This window comes from Chiroxiphia lanceolata, chromosome 9 (genome assembly GCF_009829145.1).
Source record: "Chiroxiphia lanceolata isolate bChiLan1 chromosome 9, bChiLan1.pri, whole genome shotgun sequence".
Lineage (NCBI taxonomy): Eukaryota > Metazoa > Chordata > Aves > Passeriformes > Pipridae > Chiroxiphia > Chiroxiphia lanceolata.
Window position 1 is genome coordinate 7,715,322 of NC_045645.1, and position 20,391 is coordinate 7,735,712.

At 39.6% G+C, this 20,391-nt stretch overlaps 1 protein-coding gene across 8 annotated transcripts in view; it reads left to right on the forward strand.

Annotated features, from left to right (window-relative positions):
• ELAVL4 (ELAV like RNA binding protein 4) overlaps positions 1-20,391 on the forward strand; it is an 82,630-nt gene that overhangs the window by 32,860 nt on the left and 29,379 nt on the right. For all 8 annotated transcript variants that reach the window (XM_032696487.1, XM_032696485.1, XM_032696484.1 and 5 more), the window contains one exon: positions 6,800-7,040. In XM_032696487.1, coding sequence (XP_032552378.1) covers positions 6,800-7,040 — 241 coding nt within the window. The remainder of the gene's footprint in view (positions 1-6,799; positions 7,041-20,391) is intronic.

The window sequence follows — 20,391 nt, forward strand, 5'->3', positions numbered from 1 at the left end:
TATCACTGGGCCAGGTTTGAGGGCATGGTGGTGTGTTATGAAGCTGTCACAGCTTACCGTGTAACTTCAACAGTTTGCCTAGATACTTTGCTCTGGTTTGATTTTTCACTTCTGCAGAACATGGAATAAAAGTAACAGATTTTGCCTTTCTGGTTTTTGTCACTGTGTTGGTACAGCAGCAGTCCCTGCCCTTACTACCCATTTGTACAGCACAACATGGTGCTGCTATCATTTCTATCCTTCAGGCACTGCTGTGATAACAAGTAATATTGCCAATAAACTTTGCATTTGTTTCACTGCAGACTGGGGACAGAATATCTTGTTTTAGCATATTCACACAAAAGCCTATAATGGACTGGCTCAGGATAAACTTAGCTATTAAAGAAAATAATTTCCTCCTTTATTTGAACTGAATCTTGCCTCTTAAAACGAGTGCATTTGTTGTCTTCTCCATTTGGATCATTTGTGTGCTCTATACAATTATTGTGGCACCCATAAATGTGAATTTGCTGAAAATGTTTGAATGCCATTTCAACCTGAGTGCAGCACACTCAAAGCGAGTAAAACAACTGTATCTGTGCCGTGAGAGCCACAGACTGCTAGTTTTCTGAGTTGATATTTTCAGCTCTATCTATATTTAAAATACTAAATAAGACTTCTACTTGAAGGAAGGTGAAGATGGAGCATGAGTGGTGAACATGTCAAAATATGGAGGGTTAGATAATGATTTGTTTCTGGAATATTGGATTTACCTCCAGGCAGATTTACCCAAAAGCTTCATTTTCCTCTTTATTTCATGTTCATGATGTATTTATTAGGTAAATAATAGCAAAGTCTAGTTGTGCAGTACATAAGCGTTAATAAAAATGTAGTTGACAGTGAGATTTGACAGTTGTGTTACAGTTGAGAAAATCTGTGCTGGAGCTGCACACAGAGCATCATTTGCCTCTCCTAAGGTCACTTTAGAAAGAAGCCCAACGTGAGGTCTGCAGGAGGTTCAGGTGCACTTACTTCTTGCTCTGGCTGGAGTTGTGGTTTTGAACCAGTGAAGACTTAAAATCACTGTCCTTTTCCTTTAACACCCCTAAGGGAAGGTGGTATGATGTGTTCTAAACATTTTATGATCCAGTGTCTCGTTCTACAAAAACGTGCTAGATCCTCATGGGGTGAGTTGCAGGGAGTGCATCTGAAGGTGGGGTGTGCAGTGCAGTGGCTGGTCCAGGGCTGAGCAACCTCGTCTTGGATGTCCTGATGTATTTTCTGCTCCATTCCCATGGATCAGCCTGGCTCTGGCATGGCTCAGCAGATGGGAAGGCTGTGGATGGATTGGTCAGGCAGCTCCTGTAAATGGAGGTTTTCTAACCTGCAGAAAAGTTCTAGAGGAGCAGAGGCTTGTACTGTGCTTTCAGTTCAAAAGAGCAGATTTGGTGGGAGTTAAAGCGTTTTTCTCATTGTAGAAGGAAAACCTTTGTGAATCTGTGTTTATTTTCTTTGAGAGGTTTTGTTTGTTTCTTCTTTTGTCATCGTTTTTCAGGAGATGGCTGTGGGACCTCTGCCATGGCACCATTTGTTTTCACTTGTAAAAGCAAACAACTTGCAATGCTAATTAAAGAGCTTTTTTAGATAAAGTAAGAGCTTTGCATTATTTATCTAAACTCTTTCTTTATGGGAAAATGTTCTGAGTTTGTTCATTAATGAACACTTAGAAATAATATAAAATTAGACCTCATGAATTCTTCATGAGGTGTAATTTGCCATGATCATTTTTCTTGGCATTTAGGTGCTGTGAACAGTTCATTATTCATAGCTAACTTTTTTGACTTCTGAGTCCTCAAAATGGATATGTCTGCATGAATTTTCTGGGTTTTAAAGTTTTTCCAGATTTTGATTTTAGGAGAAGATTGTTTGTGGTATGTTTAAAAACACTTCTTTTTAGTGCCTATAAATAACACTTTTTCTTAAGATTCTTAATTGTGACCTTTTTTTTATACGTACCAAATCAATTTTTGTTTATTGTGGAATATGGGCAGTGGAGTACACATAATTCAGATGGCAAGAATGGGTGCTGATTATTTGCTGAACACCAGCTCCGTTCAGTGTATGTATGTGTGGCAGTCTCAGTTCAACATGTAGACCTTCTTTTAGACTGCTGAGAACAAATTTTGTAAATATAAAAAAATGTGTATTTACATTTATCGAGCCATTGGCTATTGCTTCTGCATGCAGTAGGGAGATAAGGCAGTCGTAGTCTGTGGGTAGTTTTCTAAATGATTCATTAACTGTGCTTTGTAATGGTAGATGGATGTCACACATTTACTGTAATAACTGAAGATTAGTGTCAGTTACTCTGGCTTGTAATAGTTTGTAATTGTAATAGTTGTGTTTATGCACACAGGTATTGTTTGTGTTATTGTTGGAGCTAATATTTCAGCAGGAGTAAATTGAAATTGAATTAATTAAAAAAAAAAGATATGATGGAAGTATTTCTGAAACATTAGTAATGTAGGAGTTGCTCTAATGGATATTTGTGGCTGATACTCTGTGGGAGGGGTTATACCAAGCCTTTTGGTAAGCAGTGTTTTGCAAAACACTGGCAAAGCTTATGTTGTCTTCCCCAAAGCATTTCTTTGTGAAATCTGTCAAACTAAAATACCTCTTGCTTTGCTGATAACATTACCATAGTGAGAAAAGTAGTGCACCAGGAAGTCATCATTTTTAAAAGCAGCAGTCTGAAAAACATGCAGAATTTGAAATATGGGTTACCTTTAACTTACGAAATTGCAGTCTGCAAATTCTGTCACAGGTAGTATTTTTCAGTGTTACAGAGTATTCAAATTATTGGTGGCTAAATGATCAAATGTCTATTAGCAGTAACTGCAGTTTATTGTTCTACAGAGATATGGTTACCCTGTATATAGAATGTTGTATTGCAGTACTGGGAGTCTGGCAAGTTACTGCCAAAAAGAAAATTTAAAAAAAAAGGCATCTTTATACCACTAGCATGTGAATGTCATCACACATGACATTTGCACTGTAATATTTCTAGACCGGTAGTAGCTACCTAAATTGGGTCAGAGAAAGTCTACAAAAAGAGGTGTTGCTCAGAGCACAGAGGTATTGCTAATTTTACATGGGTACAGAGCTTTAATACTAATCTTCAAGATAATAATAATCTTCAGTATATTTTGTTTTTAAAACATTAGGGTAGGGGTTAAGTCACTGTTGAATTTTCCACATTTGTTTTGCCTGTATCTGAATAAGCCCTTGATGAGTTAGACAGAGTTACAGCCTCTTTTAATATTTTGATAGAATTGGACTGCTGCCCAATACTTTCCTATATTTAAAAAAGTTATTACCAGTAATTAAAACCTAGTAAGTTAACTGCCTGTCCCAGAAACGGGAGTATCAATTTCAAAAATGTTCGTGTTGTGATACAGGTATTGAATTAAAAATGTAAATCTTAGTGTTGTGGATAGAAAAAAAGAAAACCATACAGCGAATGTCATGTTGAAATCTATTTGAATAAATAATGTTACTCTTATGTAATGTGCTGACTGATGTGGAATCAACAGCTACTTAATATTAAAAACAGTCATCGACAATAAATGTCCCAGTGCATGCACACTGAACTCTGCACAGGGTTTGAGCGCTAGATGTGCCGGGGAGAGGACTGAATGTTTGGAAAGGAGAGCTAGGACTTACCTTTTTGTTACCATTAATAATTTAAGTGTTTACTCGTCACGAGAATCAGTATGTACAGCTAAAGTAAGTATTATTCCTTTGTGCCCGTAAGAACTTTGAATACAAACTGTGGTATATAACTGCTTTTGCAGAAATCACTCTGTAAATGGAGACTTAAAATTGTGCAGTAAAAAAAAATAAATCTGAAATTTGTTATTAGAAATGCTTTTAATAATTTTTCAGGGTTTCTCTGTATCCATTGTCTCTTTTTTAATATAGCAAGTCCATTTTCAGTAACCTATGACTTGGCAATAATTTGAAGGGCAAATAAGTGCCTCAGTTTTCCTTTCTACTGTTAAAAAATCAGGAAAACTTAATTGGAGTTGAGAGTAACTAGGAAGAAAACCTGGCACCTGGTGCAAAATTAGTTTATGCCAAGATACTTTGGAGTATATGAGGAAATGTACTTGTTCAAGAACAGATTTTTACCGAGCAGCTTACTCTTAATGTTCTAAATATGTTAAATGTCTGAGTTGAATTCTGTTCCTTTGCTTGGTGTGGAAGGTATGCATGCTGAAAACGAACTAAAAAGCATCGCAAAATGCCTAAGTAGGACACCAGGCAGTTTTGAATTTTGTTTTCTTTCACATATTTTTTTAAAAGATCCAGCGTTATTGTCTACTGTGGGGAACTATAGATAGCTTTTGTGTCTGTTGCTAATAATAGATGATGTACCTTCCTCGGTGCGTTGTGCTGAAGTCCTGCTTCTGCTGTAACTGAAACCCATGGTGTGGTATTCCTGCTGGCTTCAGAAGGGCAGGATCAGTCCCTAAAACGGCAGTTTATCTTGTGGATTATGTTGGGAAGAATATGGTCCAATGATGTAAAGGCTCATGAAAAGCTGCGGTTAACCGTGTCAGCTGCTTCACTCATCTTCTTACTACATGTTAGCATCAGAAGTGGAATTTTTCCCCCCAGTTTTAATCAAGTTGATGCAGATCCAGCCTATATGAGCAGGCTGTGCTGATGAACTGAGGTGCATTAGCCTTGGGGTGTGAACCCCGGCCCCGCAGCAAAACTTAGAGCAGGTGTCTGCCGTGGGGTCACGGAGGTGCAGAGATCAAAGGATGATCTTCCAGCTGGAATCCCCAGCTAAACAGATTTGGCAGCATCTGAAGCATTTAGTAGTATGTGTGAGTAAATACATGTATGAAATTGGGTTGAAGAAGGGATGTATGGCCAATAGGTGAAAGGGGAAATCTTGAAGGAAGAGCATGGGGCTGGCACAGCTTGGCCGAGGATGTCAGCAGTGCTTGGTACCACGTGGCTGGTAAAATTGGCAGGGGGACTCTGGTTTGGATGTGCCCATGTCTTTCAAGAAGTGGCTATTTTTGTGCAGTTTATTTTCCAAATGATTCTGCTGTACGGTTTAAGGCATTTCTGTTAAGCACAATGTGACAAGGCTTCTTTTTATTTAAAAGCTGTTAAACCAAGTAGCTATTCCTGGGCTTGATAATAAAAAATAATGGTAATTCAAAACTTATTTCCATTGATAAAAAAGAGGGTTATTTCCTAAATGAGATATTAAACTAAGACTGAAGCATTTCAATTAAAAAAAAAAGACATGACCAGAATATAACCTATTTAGACTCTGAGCCACCCTCGTGCTGTTAATTTTAGAATATACACCCTTTTTTTGGTGTGTGTGTGTGTGTGTGTCTCCATCCTCCTGAATTACAGGCCTAATTTGTCACAACATGTACCTCCCTGGATTTAAAAAAGAAAGCAAATTAAGTCTTGAGTAATTATAATAATTACAGGATCAGAAGAATACCAGGTTCAGAGTGTGCGATGCCTTAGCCCTCTGTTCTCCTGTGTTTATCCCTGTCCCTGGGCAGTGGAATCTCCTGCCTGGGGCAGCAGTTTGGATCCCTGTCTCAGTCCTTGATGGAGAGAGACTGAGCCTGTCGGAGGGGTGATCTTCGATACGAGACACCAGTGAAGCTGCACATCACAAACTTCACAGTAGGCAGCAAAAGCCACCATTTGCTTTAATTTATCCATATTTGAGACGAAGATGATGTCCTTCCTTTGTCAGCAGTGGCGACAGTAAAGACAGACTGGAAGCCACAGTAGAGCAAATTACATAGCAAAAGCTTGAAGTACCCGGGTTTTTCTGCTTCCTTTGTCTGCTTCTGCAGTGTTTGGATGAAAACTTGTGTTCTGCAGATAAACATGCAGGCAGCTTTGCTCACGTGATGGGTGGCACTGGTGACAATGGGGCTACTGTCCTGCAACTTTGCTAAGCTGGGTTCTTATTTATCGTTTTTTTGGAAAGGTCTGTTTGAGTTCCTTCTGTGAAAATTTGAGTTTCACATTTCAAGGTAGATGTGCTTGTTATAATTCCAGCCTGCACCTGTGCCTGATAAACCCTTCCCTGATTAAACCTTTTTGATTTCAGTAAATATCTGAAGACCTTTGTATCTCTGAAGATTGCAAATCTAGGGCTGTATTATTTAAAGAGGTGTCAGTTCGTTAGTGGAAAATATAGGTGGAGAATATAGGTCATCACTGGAACCAGTAAGTGGTATATCTTGGGACACTGAATTTATTAATTGAAGGCAGTCTGAATGATGACACGGTGCAGATTGACTGTGCCTGGTTAATGTTGTTGTCATTGCACTCTGTGATACAGTTATTAAATAGGTAAAATATTTTACCTTTTCATATAAAGCCATACACTTAGTTCATCTGATTTAATGGAACTATAATTTTAATTATGATTATTACCTTAAATTATAATTAAATTTATGTGGTTTAAATTTACATTTGTGAAAATGGCTGCGTGATGAAAGCAGAAATCAGCTTCGCATTAACAGAAAAAGAAGATTTTTTAACTGCATCTTAGTATATGCTCACAGCCAAAGACTAGCATGACCTACTTTGCAACAATAACAGAGGAATCAAGCCGGGTTTTTTTGTTGAAGTATCTAAATTGGCCACAAATGCTACCTACTCATTCGTTTGTGAGTATCTTTAAAAATAGCTATTGTATCTATGAAACTTAAAGGTGGTTTTTTTCCCCTTTCTCTTTTTTTTTTTTTTTTTTTTGCTGTAGATAATTAGCACCATGGAGCCTCAGGTGTCGAATGGCCCTACTTCCAATACAACCAATGGACCCTCCAGCAACAGTAGAAACTGCCCTTCCCCCATGCAGACAGGGGCTGCTACAGATGACAGCAAAACCAACCTCATAGTCAACTATTTACCCCAGAACATGACCCAGGAGGAGTTCAGGAGTCTCTTTGGGAGCATTGGTGAAATCGAATCCTGCAAGCTCGTGAGAGACAAAATCACAGGTAAGCGCTTCCTGCTGTGGATTTTACCTGCACCGGGGTCAGTTTACGTTTGGGGACAGCAAAACCTTAGTGCTTGTGTTGCAAGTGCTTAGCACAGGGGATGCTGCGGATACAGTGGTAAACTTCTTCAAATGGCAAACCTTTGGTTTTCAGTGCTGCACACGGGGTCCAGAACAGCTGAGAAGCCCCTCATCTTTCAGCCTCTGTACAGTTCTGAGGGGAAGTCTGAACATTGCCAGCCTGGACGGGTGTAACACTGTGCAGCTGCTTGCAGGGGAGCTCAGATGAAGGCTTTACTTTCCTGATCGTTCTCATTTTTATTTAACATTGACTTGTAGTCAGAATAACTTGAACCAACTGACTCTTCCTAATTCTGACTCTCTTATTTGAGCTTCACTTATACCTTCATTAAATTTTTGCTTGTTTAAGAACACTAACCTAAGATCGTTCTGCATGCCCATCACAGCTTCTTGACCATGATGTTCTGGAACAGCAGTGAACTACAGTTGGGACACACTGCTCTGAATTCCGTTTGGACATTTGCAGATACTGATTAATGAACAGTTTCCCAAGTGCATTTTAATTTGCTGTGATCGTTTTTTGTGTGGAATGGCACCCGTTGGTAGGTGCTTTCAGTACAAAAACCTCCCACTACAGATGCTGCCTCAAGGAGGAGAGATGTCTGCACAGTCACTAGGGGAGGTGTGGATGGGTGCAGATGCACCTTGCCTGCTCTGTTATCCTTGCTGCTGCAGCCGGGAATTCAGTGGTGCACAAGATGATGGGATGAACCATCGGCTTTTATTGCTTGCTTTATAGGTTAGTTTTATAGGTTGTGTGTCTACTCACACCGTAGGTGGGGAGCAGCTGAAATTTCACTGCTGTTCAGTGCATCACCAGCACTGTTATGTTTAGCACAGAGCAGCAGCCTCGGGAATGAAAGGGTTCCAGAAAAGGAGGCACTCCTGGTAACTTGGGTGTGTGCTCCGTGGAAAGAGGCACTGTGGAAAGATGAGGAATTAAAATGCAAATCTTCATACCTGCTTCTACAACGTCCTGGCAGCCATTGTATTGGCAGCGTTAGGATGATCTGCTTAGTGCTTTTCGACATGCAGTGCTTTTTTATTTATTTCCTGACATACAGCAATGCTCTAGTTGAACACAAGGCACATAACAAATGGCAGTAGCTGCAGGGCAGCTCAAGTCCTCACAAGTGTAGTCCAGCAGAGCTTTCTTTAGCACATTGACTATGATGTATCTATTGCAATTTATCTTGTGATTTGGCCACAGCTTTGGGCATTTTAAAAGGAAGAAAATTGAAAAATAGAATTTACTTATTTATTTTTTTACTGTTTTTCTACATACTGTTGTTTCTCTTCTATCTGAGAACTATAATTGCAGTTTAGTTCAGTTATTTCAGACAGAAGTGAATACCTAACCTTCATCTGCAGGAGTCCAGTGTGCCTAGCTTGGATTTTGATCATGGCAGGTCTTGTGTTTCATGAGTACCATATCCTTCAAATTCATGGTTACTTCCTAGCAATAGAATTTCAAGATTTCTCTGTTGTTTTTGTAGGGAATTGGCTGTCTTTGGATGGAGAGCCATTACTTCATCAGCTAGGAACAGTATTCGTTTTGTTTCATTCCATCTCCAGGCTTTTGTCTCTTTTTGTATTTGAAGATGTGAGAATTTTGCTATATTGTCATCTGACATATTCTTGCATAGTCTTTTTGCCTGTGCTCTCTTTCAGTGCAAAGTCCATAGATCTTTGATCACTGAAATATTTTAAAGGAACCATTCTTTAAAAAAGCCTTACGCAGAGACCTCGAGGACATCACCCCTACATGTTGTTTCAAGAAATGATACAAGTACTAAACCCAATTTGCAAAAAAAAAAAAAAAAGTCCTCCAAATTATTTGTGCTGTATTTGAAAACAGAATTTCATCTACTAGGGTTTCAGGCCTGTTTTCAAGGCATTGTGCAACATTACTAAATTTGAGGATGCACGTTCATTGCTCAGATTGAATTCCAAGTTAGTAAATCGAATGCCGTTCTCTGCCAGAAGCAGTTCATGTTTTAAAGGTTCTTAGAACATGGAGAGTAACAAAATGGAAATGCACTGAGGTCATACCCAGCTCATCTTTCCGGATCATCACTATATATATTCTTCATTATGCTCCTGGTTGGGTTTTTTTGGGGACAGGAAGGGTGAAGTATGCCAGTAGGCTCTAACAGGGATGACTGGCTTTTCAGGGATTCTTTGCTTTTTCCTTGTTAAAAATCAATGTGGGTATTTTTTTCAACAGTGAAAGCTGTATCACAAAAAAACCAGTAAATTCTTAAGCTATTGCTGAAACGGTGAAGATTTGAAACAGTATAGCTTTTATCTGCTTTTGGATTTTTTATAGTGTTTGTTGACACTTTTGTTTTTTAATAAATCTCATCTGAGCAAGCTCTGTTTTGTTATGCCTCTAAACAAGTGGTGTTCTGTTAAAAATCTGATTTGTCTTCATATATATGAAGTTTGCTTCCTTGCTGAGCTAAAATATCAGGTAAATAAAAGAAGAAAAAGCTGTAGGGGGAGGTTGCTTCAAGAAAAATAGAAAAGGTCATAAATTGAATCATGATTGAATAGTTATCCTGGCAAAACCATGGTAGAAAATCTCAAATGTGTTTCTGAGGCTACGTAGGTTTGAATTGGTTCATGTAAAAGATTCCATTTCCCCTGTGAAGGAGCTGCACAGATTTTTGTGGAATAATGTTAAGTCTTCCAGAATGTTTTTGGGGTTTTTTTGAGGAGTTCAAAGGTAAAGCAAGTCTCTTAAACTCACAGGCTCTCTGATAGAATTCATGACCTGAACTCTTATTAAAAATGGGTTAAACACAATATATGTCAGGAATAGTCACCTGCTCAGTCTTCTTGCAGTCTTAGAACAGTAGTAGGAGTTTTTAATGAAATTGGTTTGTGATGTTACCCCCTCGCTTTGGAAAGACACATGTTTAAACAAGCATATTCCTTCACTAAAAAACTATGCTAATTTGGTAGTACACCGTACTGAGTTGAATAGGAATGACAGCTTCGAAGACAGCCTTTAATTTGGTATTCAAAACCAAAATCGTAAACTTCGGTTTTGTTTGGTAGCTTCTCAGAACAGGCAGGATATACAGAAGCATTTTTTAAAGATGCTAATGACTTGAGAGAGGAGATGCAAGTCAGGCATACATTTTAATTATGGGGGAGGGGTTGCAATAGCAAAAGTAGGGGTTTTTTTTGCACTGCAGAGATTTTAAGGGAATGAGACAAGGAAAAAACAGACTGAAGATAGTTGCCTTCATTTGGCAGGGGTGTTTAATAAAAGCAGAACTTGTGGTTGTAAAGTGTGCTTATTAAATTCTTCATTTACACTACCTAATTAATTCTAGCATTTTAAATTAACAGTGAAACTGGTCCCTGCTGTACCATTTCATAGCTACAGCATATTTCGTCCAACAACCCAGTTGTTCAGGTTTAATCAGCTGCGCTCAAAAAATGAGAAGGAACCTGAGTTCAAAAAAAAAAAACAACCAACTAAGTAGCATAAACATTTCAGAACAGTGCTAGATTAAGGGAGGTGATTTGATGTAGGAGAACCACGGCTTCAGATGGATGTGGGGCTCAGCACTAACCAGTGATGCTAAGCTATACATTGTTGCAGATGCTCTTATTTCTTATTTTGTGTTAAGAAAACCAGTGACAAATATCTTCATGACTTGAAGGAGAGGGCTTGAACTCATGAGAATATTCAGAGAAGAAATGCTGAACTTGTTTTGTCCTGTGTTTGAAAACAAAAGATCCAGTCAGCGTAGTGTCCGTCAGACACTGTAGTTGCTGCTGGCCAAGTGAGTTGTCCTTGTTGACATAGTTTGTGTGTGGGAGAAGGGGGTGTTTGTTATTAATTATTTAATTGATTTGGTAGCCTTAGCTGAGCTTTCAAGACTTATATTTTTATTCCTCTGTAACTTGCTCAGGAATTTATATCTCTGAATATTCAGATGATCAGTATCTAAAAATCTTCAGTCCTCAAATAATCTTTCCTGTCTTCAAATGATCCAGGAACACTGTAAAGCAGAATATTTATTGATATAAGATTTCTCTTCATCCCTTAAATTATGATTGAGTATGCATAATGCTGCTGTGTGGTACAACTTGATATTCTTTGCACGTATAATCAGGAATGTCATTGCTCCTCTGCCCAAAACGTAACTCTGGATTATTTTTTTTTTTAGTAATTTCTTTTGAATTTGCAGTTCCTTTAAGACTATGCACAGAGACTGAAGTATTTCACTTTAATTTAAGGTATTTTTAATAGGACTGATGCATTAAAACTGTGTTCAAAAATAATCATGGCATTGTATGCATAATATAGATACTGATGATCCTAGTGAAAATCCAGGACAGACAAGCTGTTGACTCAAAACATAACATCTTTGTGTTGCTGCATGTTAGGAGAGAAAGAAATATTGACTCCTTTACCTATAGTCTTCTCCAGAAGTTATGGATTGTCCACTCCTTGCTCTTTGGATGTTCAAACATATGATCCAAGAACCGAAAGCCAGTAAAATGGCGGAGTCAGAAATAATGCAGCATTGAGAGTGTAGGAAAGTATTTTTCCTGTGAGCAGTGTTCAGTGCTCAGTCCTCCATACAAACCAGTAAATTCCTGACCTGGGAAGAGCATTCCACCTGTGCTCTCAGCAAGCCACCATGAACCCCTTCTGATGCAGAAGTATGTCCACACTGGGTTAAGTTGCTATCGTGTGCCCTCTATAAAAATTTTTTTCCTACTTCCCTGTAAAATAAGCAGCTCACCAGCACATACTGAAAAGGTGCTGCTGTAAAAAAGCCAAGACCCAGATTTTATTTAACCGAGTGTGTTTCTATCTAGAACATGCTGTTCAGAGCTGCATGTTTGGAGTTTCCTGAAATTTAGGGCTTAATTAAGGAGCCTGAATTTCAGCAGCATCTGGAACTGGTAACTGCTTTGAAAGCAGTGGATGGAGAAGGTCTGTATCCTGAGGAGCAGAAGCCATTAATTGCACACTGTGGTGATGTCCCTGGGAGGCAGGAGGGAAGGCAGGCAGCTGTGACCATGTTCCCCACCAGTACCGCTCTCCGGGAGGGGAGCTCTTGGATCTGATGGCAAGTGTGCAGTAGCAGGAAAACACTCCTTAAGCTTTCCTTGGTAAGCAGACATCTTCTAGTATTGGCCCAGTGTTTGCAGCAGGCAGCAGCTAAGTTTTAATGGGAGGCTTTGATGCCTTATAGAGTAGATGACCGAGAGGTCACAGTGACCATCTTGGGATCGAAGGAGGACTCTGAAAGCCCATCATAACATAAAGACACAAAGCAAAAATGGGATTAATGGCTAAATTTAATTATAGGGAAGAGGCCTTTTGCTAATAGAGTTCATGACAGTAGGTAACCATTGCATGGTTAAGTCTGCATTTGAAACACTTAGGCTGGAAATTGCAGAGATATTAGTAAAATTGTCCTGCTTTGTCAAGGGGAGAAAAGATTTATTTTTATTCAAGGGAAATAGTTCACAGCTATTTATGTTTAGAAACTGCAGATAGAACACGTATTCACTGAAAAATTCAAATACAAAGGCTAGCAGTGTTTTTTGTATCTTTTCTCTAAGAGTTTTGCAGAAGGGCATGCCAGAAGTGTGTCCTATGGGAAGAAAAAATGACCCATATGCAGATAAATATAGCTTACAGTGAAACCCAGCATTAAGTTACCTGATCTTTAAATGACTGAAAGTCTCATCTGAGCATAAACTACTTCTGTATTTTATGTCCAGTTCACTGATTGTGCTTTGAAAGTGCCTTCCATTTTGAGATATTACTGGTTCCAGCGGTTTTCCCCACTTAAAATACATTAAACAGATAGGATTATAGAATGTGGGGATTATGTTAGATAAGACTTATAAACTCTTTAGGAAGTATGTAAACACTCATGCCTCATGGCATAAGCCCACCTAATAACAGGGTTTAGTAGAAAAATACCTTGTAGAGGTAGTTTATTCCCTTGTTGACTTGGAAGGGTTTTTTAGTAATTCTCTGTAAAGCAGTAGTAACTAGTCACTGATCTCTGATCATTTATTTGGAACAGATCTTGCTGCCCTGGACTGAGTGGTAGCAGCAGTTTCATTGCTCTAGTAAAGAGGAGAATTAATACAATCCTTCAGAACAGGAAAAAAAAAAACTAATACTGTGGTGTTCACCATATACAGAGGAATATATAATTGTGGTACTTGGCTTGATTGCATTTAAAGGCTGTATTTAGTAGTGCCCCTCGAACTGGCTGTATAGGGAATCTCTGTAACAAGCTGTGGAGTTTTTGCATTTGACTTCCTTGAAAGCAAAGGACTTGGTATTTGCTGAAATAGGAAAAATATTTATACAACGGAGTACTCTGCTAGAGTTCTTTTGTCTGAAAAATAATACCAAATTAAGTGAATTGCCTTAGGTTTTTCAGGAAGTGACTGTAGATTGGCCTTACAGTATTTTAGTGGGTACAGAAGATTGGTATGGGAGTTATTTCTTTGTGTTGAATGCATAGTCAAAATGTAGTGAGGAAAGAGTGGTTAGACAAGAGTGTAGCATAACTGCAGCTGAAAGTGAAGTGCCCAGAGAAGCAGAAATCTAAAATAATGAGGTTTAGAGCTGAAGAGAAAACTCTCTCTGAAACAGCTGGAATACAGAGTATGCTTTAAATTTTGGTTATAATCTTTGTCTGGTACTTCTAATTGCAAGTGGAGAATAATATATTAGAAGATATGGAAAAACAGACATGTTCCAGGATCTCTTAAACCTAAAATCTAAAATTATTTTTAAAAGACTAAATATATAGCTCTGAATGTTATTAAAGACCTTTGATAAATTGATCTTAATTTCGTAGCCTAGTTATTTTTATAGTTTATTTCCTGAAGTGTATTCTGCTCTTGAGCAGAAATAAACTGAATTTCCATGTTGTATATCCTATTTTAAGGGATGCAGATTCAAGACAATCCTCAAATATTGATTATTTAAATGAACATTTGCATTAAGTATCTGAACTTAGCGCTGTGGGGGAGAGAACACAGAAATGGTAGCAAGTGTCTTAGTGCTGGATTTCTGAAATGTTTTTTGTGTGGTTTGATGTCTGTGCTAAACGCTGAGGAAAATGGTCAAATTAGCATCCATCATTTTTGTTATCGCTTCTCTGCAGTCGCCTGGTGCCTGCTCTGTGCTGGTGAACAAAAGAATTTTGATTTCTTGATTATTGGGGAAAAAAGCAATTGAAATGAGTATTGGGGCAAATAGGCCGAAAGCAAGTAGGCATGACCCTTGTGCTGTGAAAGAGCTTTCTAATTAACTTCACCAGTTGCAATCCTAGCTGCTTCTGAAGCGTATTAAATGCCTTTAATGCATATTTAGTGTATTCTTCAGTTTTTACTGCTTGGTTTGAGTAAATAACATCACCTTCCCATCGAGTGTAGTGCAGAAGGATTAGCATGGTTTTCCTCAAACAGCACAAGGACACCTACCACTCTGAAATCATGACTTCCAAATACAGGGTTATTTATGAGTCTTTTCAGTGTGTCTGCTCACTTTTTCTGCTCTGAGACCTTTCTTTCCATCCTTCATATCACCTGCATTGAGTATAACGGTGTACCGGGGAACAGCTGGGTGAAGTGGCTCTGGCAGAACCCTCTATTTGATGGCAGTCCACCCTTACCTTCCAGTGTTGTCTGGCCTTTTTCAGAATGTCCTCATTCTACCCTCCCCTCTAGAAGCCCAGACCCTGTGCTTCAGCACTTGTGCACGGCTCCTTGTAACCCTTTTTCTTTTCTTTCCTTTTAGCCCGAGGAGAAAGGGGAGGAACAGCATGAGAGAGTGTGAGGAAAGTTCTGGGAGACTGGCAGCCATGCCCACTATCTTCCAGCTGAGGCAGGGTCTTTTGGGGCACCATTAGACAGCCCACCCAGGCACCTTTCAGGGCTCTGACTCTCCCGAAGTTCATCCATTTCCTGCTGCTTAAGAAGTTCTGCCCTTCAGCCACACCGGTGAGCAGCATGTCCATACCGTGGCTGTCACCTCTGCCTCCCTCCCCAGTGCTCTTACTACACAACTTGTCCAAGAACAGAAGTGAGCTGTGTAAAACCAGTTTAAATGGGTTTGAAAGTGATCCGCTTCCTGCTCTCCCTTCTCACCGGGCGGCTTTGCACCAGAACTGCATTAGGAGTTTCTTCTTGGCCTTTAGATTGTGTTTAGTAAACTTGTGACCAGGATTATCTGACCTTCCTGCGGTAGCTGATTCTCAGAATCAGTCAGGAAGTCCTTGCCTCTTGTCTGAGTTTGATCCATCATCACTTGACTTTCTAGCCAGTTTGTTTTCTCTACAGCCAGAAGAGTTCTGCCGAGATCTTCACCTTGACTTTTGGGAATGGTCAACCTGAGGCCTTCAGACCAGTATTGGGATCTGCTGCCCATGAGAGCGTGTGCATCCTCAGCACTCCTGCATTTCCTCTCTGTTTTCTGCTACCTCAGTTTAAGTGAAGTTCCTAAACTGATCCACTAGTTCTTCAGGTTCCATCCATTCAGAACCCCCCATCCTTCAGAGCTTCTTTGCTATTGGAGTTAATCTGTCACTTGAGCAAGGACCCATTTTACATGATCAAGCCAACCTGCTTCTGTTTCTTTGTCAAGTGAGATGCCATCTGCAGAGAGCTAGGTTCCTTTTGGGATATCTGCTGTTTGGAGGTCTTGCCTGGCCTTAAATCCTTTCCTTCTCTTTTGCCTCCAGAAAACTTCAAAGGCTCAATCCCTATGCTTGGAAACTGGCTATTGTCTTAAATTGGCTTATGATTAAGAGGTGTTAGTTTCTAATTATGTTATTATGCACAAGGATATGTGTGGGGGTTTTCTGCACCTGCACACACTTAACACTGCTCACCGCTTACTCTTTTCTCCCACTTAAAGCACAGTTTCTCTTGCTTGCCTGGATTGGGAGTCCAGCGGCCTTTGTATGCAGCTCACTGGCAATTGTGTGCTTACAGTCAGCACAGATAACCATCTAGGGAATCTGGGCTATTGGAAGTTGCTCTAATGCACAGCCTTTGCCAACAAATCTCTGGATTTCAGCAGTATTCTCTTCATATCCTGTGCTTCGTTCCTGGAATGGTCATTGATAGGGTACTGCAGCCTCTGACTTTTTAAAGCATTTATGGTACAGCCTGAGTTTTGTTTGGGCCCTTCTTCGTCTCTGCATGTCTGTTAAGATGGGTTTTGCACAGACACCACATTTCCCATGTCTGTGATGCCACAATTTTGTGGTTCCTCTCAGGTGTGGGAGGTTTTTTATTTTAAGAAGAGAACAAGGGGATGAAAGCATCATGGCCCTGGAGTCCAAGTCCATTTCTTTGGCTTTGCTCACTGACTGGGCTTTGGCTGACTTACTCCTGGGGGTTATTGGATGTAGGTGCTTTTCCCCATCCTTCTTGAACAGTCACTGATCCTGCAGATGTTCCTGCTTGTCCCTGTTAGGAATTTCAGTGCAAGTTACTGACTTGCAGGTGCTGCTGGAGACAGGATACTGGACCAGACAGACCTCTGCTCCAACCTAGTACTGTTGTTATGACTCTCAGCATCTGTTTAAGCAGTGAAATATATCAACTTGAGGGGGGAAAAAACCCTGAACACTTATTTTTATTCACAAGAGTCCCAACTGCCTTTTTTTTTTTTTGTTCAGTTAGATGGTTTTTAAGGGGTGTTGCAAAAGCAGATGGACAAAAAGCTGCGTCATACTCACCTGCAAGCAAGCAAATGGCAGCATTGCCAGTGTGATTAATTGTTGCTGCACTAGAGGGGCTGCTGTTCCTGCAGTACAAGGTCTAATCTCCCTGCTGCCCTATTCAGATAATGATGCTCACACAGATTTTAAAGCACCTTAAATTAGCTATCAACAGGCTTCCTTCCTCTTGCTGCAGCATTCTAGGACCCACAAAATGAGGCTGCCTTCCTCTTCCCAAGGATTCTGTTGGCTGGATGGAGGGGGTGTTTTGACTTTCCCTGCTGTGAGGACTGTAGGTAGGGCATGAGAAGATAGGACATGTAGCAAGGAAGAAGTATTCTCCAGCAGTTCCTTTTTTAGACTCCTCTGTTCTCCTACTTGCTGTATCTGTGTCATTTCTATTTACCAGTGCATCTCTTTTCCCAATTCTTTTTCTTTAAATATTTTCCTGCTCTGGAAGCCACTTTGTCTTAAACAAAAAAACCCCCACCATCTCCAAACATGAACAGCTTGGGAGCTTGACTGATAACATATTTTTCCCTTATGCTTTCTTCTGCATTGGAATAGCTGCTCAGTTACCTTGATGTTGTTTGTTGGTAGGATTGTGGTACTGATGTGCTCCAGGTTAGGTATGTCAGGTACCACCTCCGTGTTTAATATTGTGAAAAGCCTTTTACAAGAGTTATGCATCATAGAACCTGCACTGTTTCTGGTGGTGGCCAGTCAACAAGAATGGCTTGTACTCATGACATCAACCCATGGTACCTCCAGTGCCATTCATGTGGATAATGTCATAGCAGAAGGTGTTAGCAGATGGAATCTGCCACCTTTAAAAGGAAAAGATTTTCAGTCTAGAGAATATTCGTCAAGGAGCATATTCATGCTGATAGTTCTCTCAACAAAATTATCAAGAATTTGAAGTGATAGAACTATCTATGTGCACACAACGCAGTCATAATATTTTCTCCTTAAAGCAGTTTTCCTTTTCGTTACTGTTATCTGCAAGTACTTAAAAGGAATATTATAAACATTTGAAATGTACTTAAATTCCTGCTCTTGTTTTAAAATTCTTGAAAGTTCTGTCTTAAAGGCGAAACAAGTTTGTGAAGTAGGCTCCCTGCAGTTCATGTACTGGTGGATAGCAAAATTTTTATAGGTAGCACATTTTACAATACAATAAAGTGGCTTTACCTTTCTCAGCATCTTTCTAGATGCTGTGTAAAGTAATCTACGTAAATCTAACTATTCCAGATTAACCTTCTTAGCTGTCAGGTTGCAGCTTTTATTTATGTTTCTGCTGATCAGATTAAAAATGCTGCAGTCACGGGTTGTGTTGTTAATATTGAATTTTGTATTCCGGTCTGTAACAAATTACTTTCCTCTGTGCATTGGCAAAACCAGTTAGTAGAGCTCAGAGTTTAATTAGTGGGCTGTTGATGAGACAGAACAGGTATTCCAAGTCATTGTTCCAAATTACTGGGAAATTTGTTGGTATTGTGGTGGCTTTTGTTATTTGTTGTTTGACAGAGGCTGAGGTACAGAACCTTAACTGTGGCTGAATTAAGTCATTTAATGACAAAATTACCAGGGCTTTTTGAATTTGCAGTCAGCCAGGTTTCAGGTATTGCTACTGCAGTATATTGTTATGTCCTACTTAATATTCTTGTTTTGCAGAACAAACTCTTGTTTTTCTTCAGTTTTATGTTCCTCTGCCATTTCCTTTAGACTGGAAGCGTTACTGCCACTATTTCCACATGAAATTATTCCAGATTTGAGGATGCACTGGATTTTCATGTCTTGGCTGCGTTTTTCCTTTCCCAATTCCTCTGCTTGCATAGTTTTTCTCATTAAGAGAGCATCTTCTTGGCCTTTTAGTGAAGATCTCTCACCTACAGACCAAGGTGTGGGTTACTTTGAGCCACAATTGACTTTTCACTGTACTGATGCAATTCTCTGACCCTTCATAAAGTGGGGACCTTGGTCAGTGCACAGGCACTGTCCTGGTTCTGCCTTTCTTCTCCCATCTCACCACCACTCACTACCATCATCTTCTAGAATAGTGGGGTTTCTCATAAACCTTGGCTCTGGGTGCCTAGTATTGCTCTTTTTTATAGAAGTTTGGTATATTTGCACTGAAACTGTGTGTATGGTACAGTATGGGCTCACTTTGATCTGAACTTACTGTCCTTTTGATTGAAGCCTGACCAGGAGGAAAAAATCACCCTTTCGTTTGGTTTGCCTTCAGTTTCTGCTCCATTGTTCAGTGTTAAGTTTTCATTGCCTTCCCCTTTCATCTGAGTTTCAGAAGTGGCAGTATTTGGGATGGTATGCAGGAGGGAAGATACATCTGCTGTAATGAAGCATGTACCTCTTCTGTGACATGCTGGTTTGTGCTGTTGGAGTGCCTTTTCTCTTTGGTTTCAGATCATGTAATTTTTTTTACCCTCTTTTAATTTCATCTTATGAGTAACAGTGTTAAGTAGCACACTTCTAATATTTCGTCTTCAGTCACAGTCTTTATACATTTGAAGTATGTATATGCTTTTAGTCACAGTTTAACCAAAGGATACCATATTTATTCTTTTACCACTGAACACTTTTAAGCTTGCATCTTAAGTCACTCTTGAGCCTTAGGTCTTGCTTAATTTAAAAACCTGGTGGTTGCCAAAATTTGCCTTCAGTTTGTTGCCTTTCTTGTCTCCAGTATATACATTTTCTGTTCAAGTTGACTGTGGTCTTTACCATTCTTTGTTTACTGCTGGTCCAACAATGCTGTATCCTTTCTCCATGACGTGACATCTCCTATTTGGGATGAGAAAGGTTTCCTAAAACATATTTACTTCCTGTTGCAGATTTCTTTCCACACTGCTGCTTACCATTTTTATGTGCTGATAACTTTCAGGTTTTTTCTGGTTCTGTTTGATTTCACTTTTTCTTACTGAATCTCATTTCAGCTTAGCCTGTTTGTTTCTAAAGTCTGCATTCTTATGTCTAATTTGTCTTTTCAGCATTGAATTTACTGTTCAGGATAGACAAGTCATGGCTGTTTCTTGTCCATTCATGCCTGTCCCCAGAACACTGGATTTTTATAGTACAGTCCCTGTTCTGTTCTGGGACAAAGCGGGGAGGAGTGCAGCCTTGCTCTTCTCGGAACAGCTGCTAATTCAGAGGCTGTGTGCTCCTTGAAGGAAGGGGGAGGAGAAGATGAAAAGAAGGGAAGCAAGAGATGTCAACTGAGGGGAGCAAAATCCAAATATTTGTTCAGAAATGGAACTCACTTGTCTCGTGCATGTCAGGAGCAGTAGCTTTTGAAAACATACTTAATCACACCCGCACTGAAAAATCCATTTTTGCGTTTAAAGAAACTTGATAAAAGCAGGAAAACAAAAAAGAAAAAGGAGGATAATATATTCTGCAGTATGAAATGTGTGTGTTGTTTCTGAGATATCTCCAGCCCAACACAACTTGCAGTGGGCCAATGATAAGGTTCCAGCCTCGGAGTGGGGGAGATGCAGTTTTAGTTCCCTGTTTTAGTGA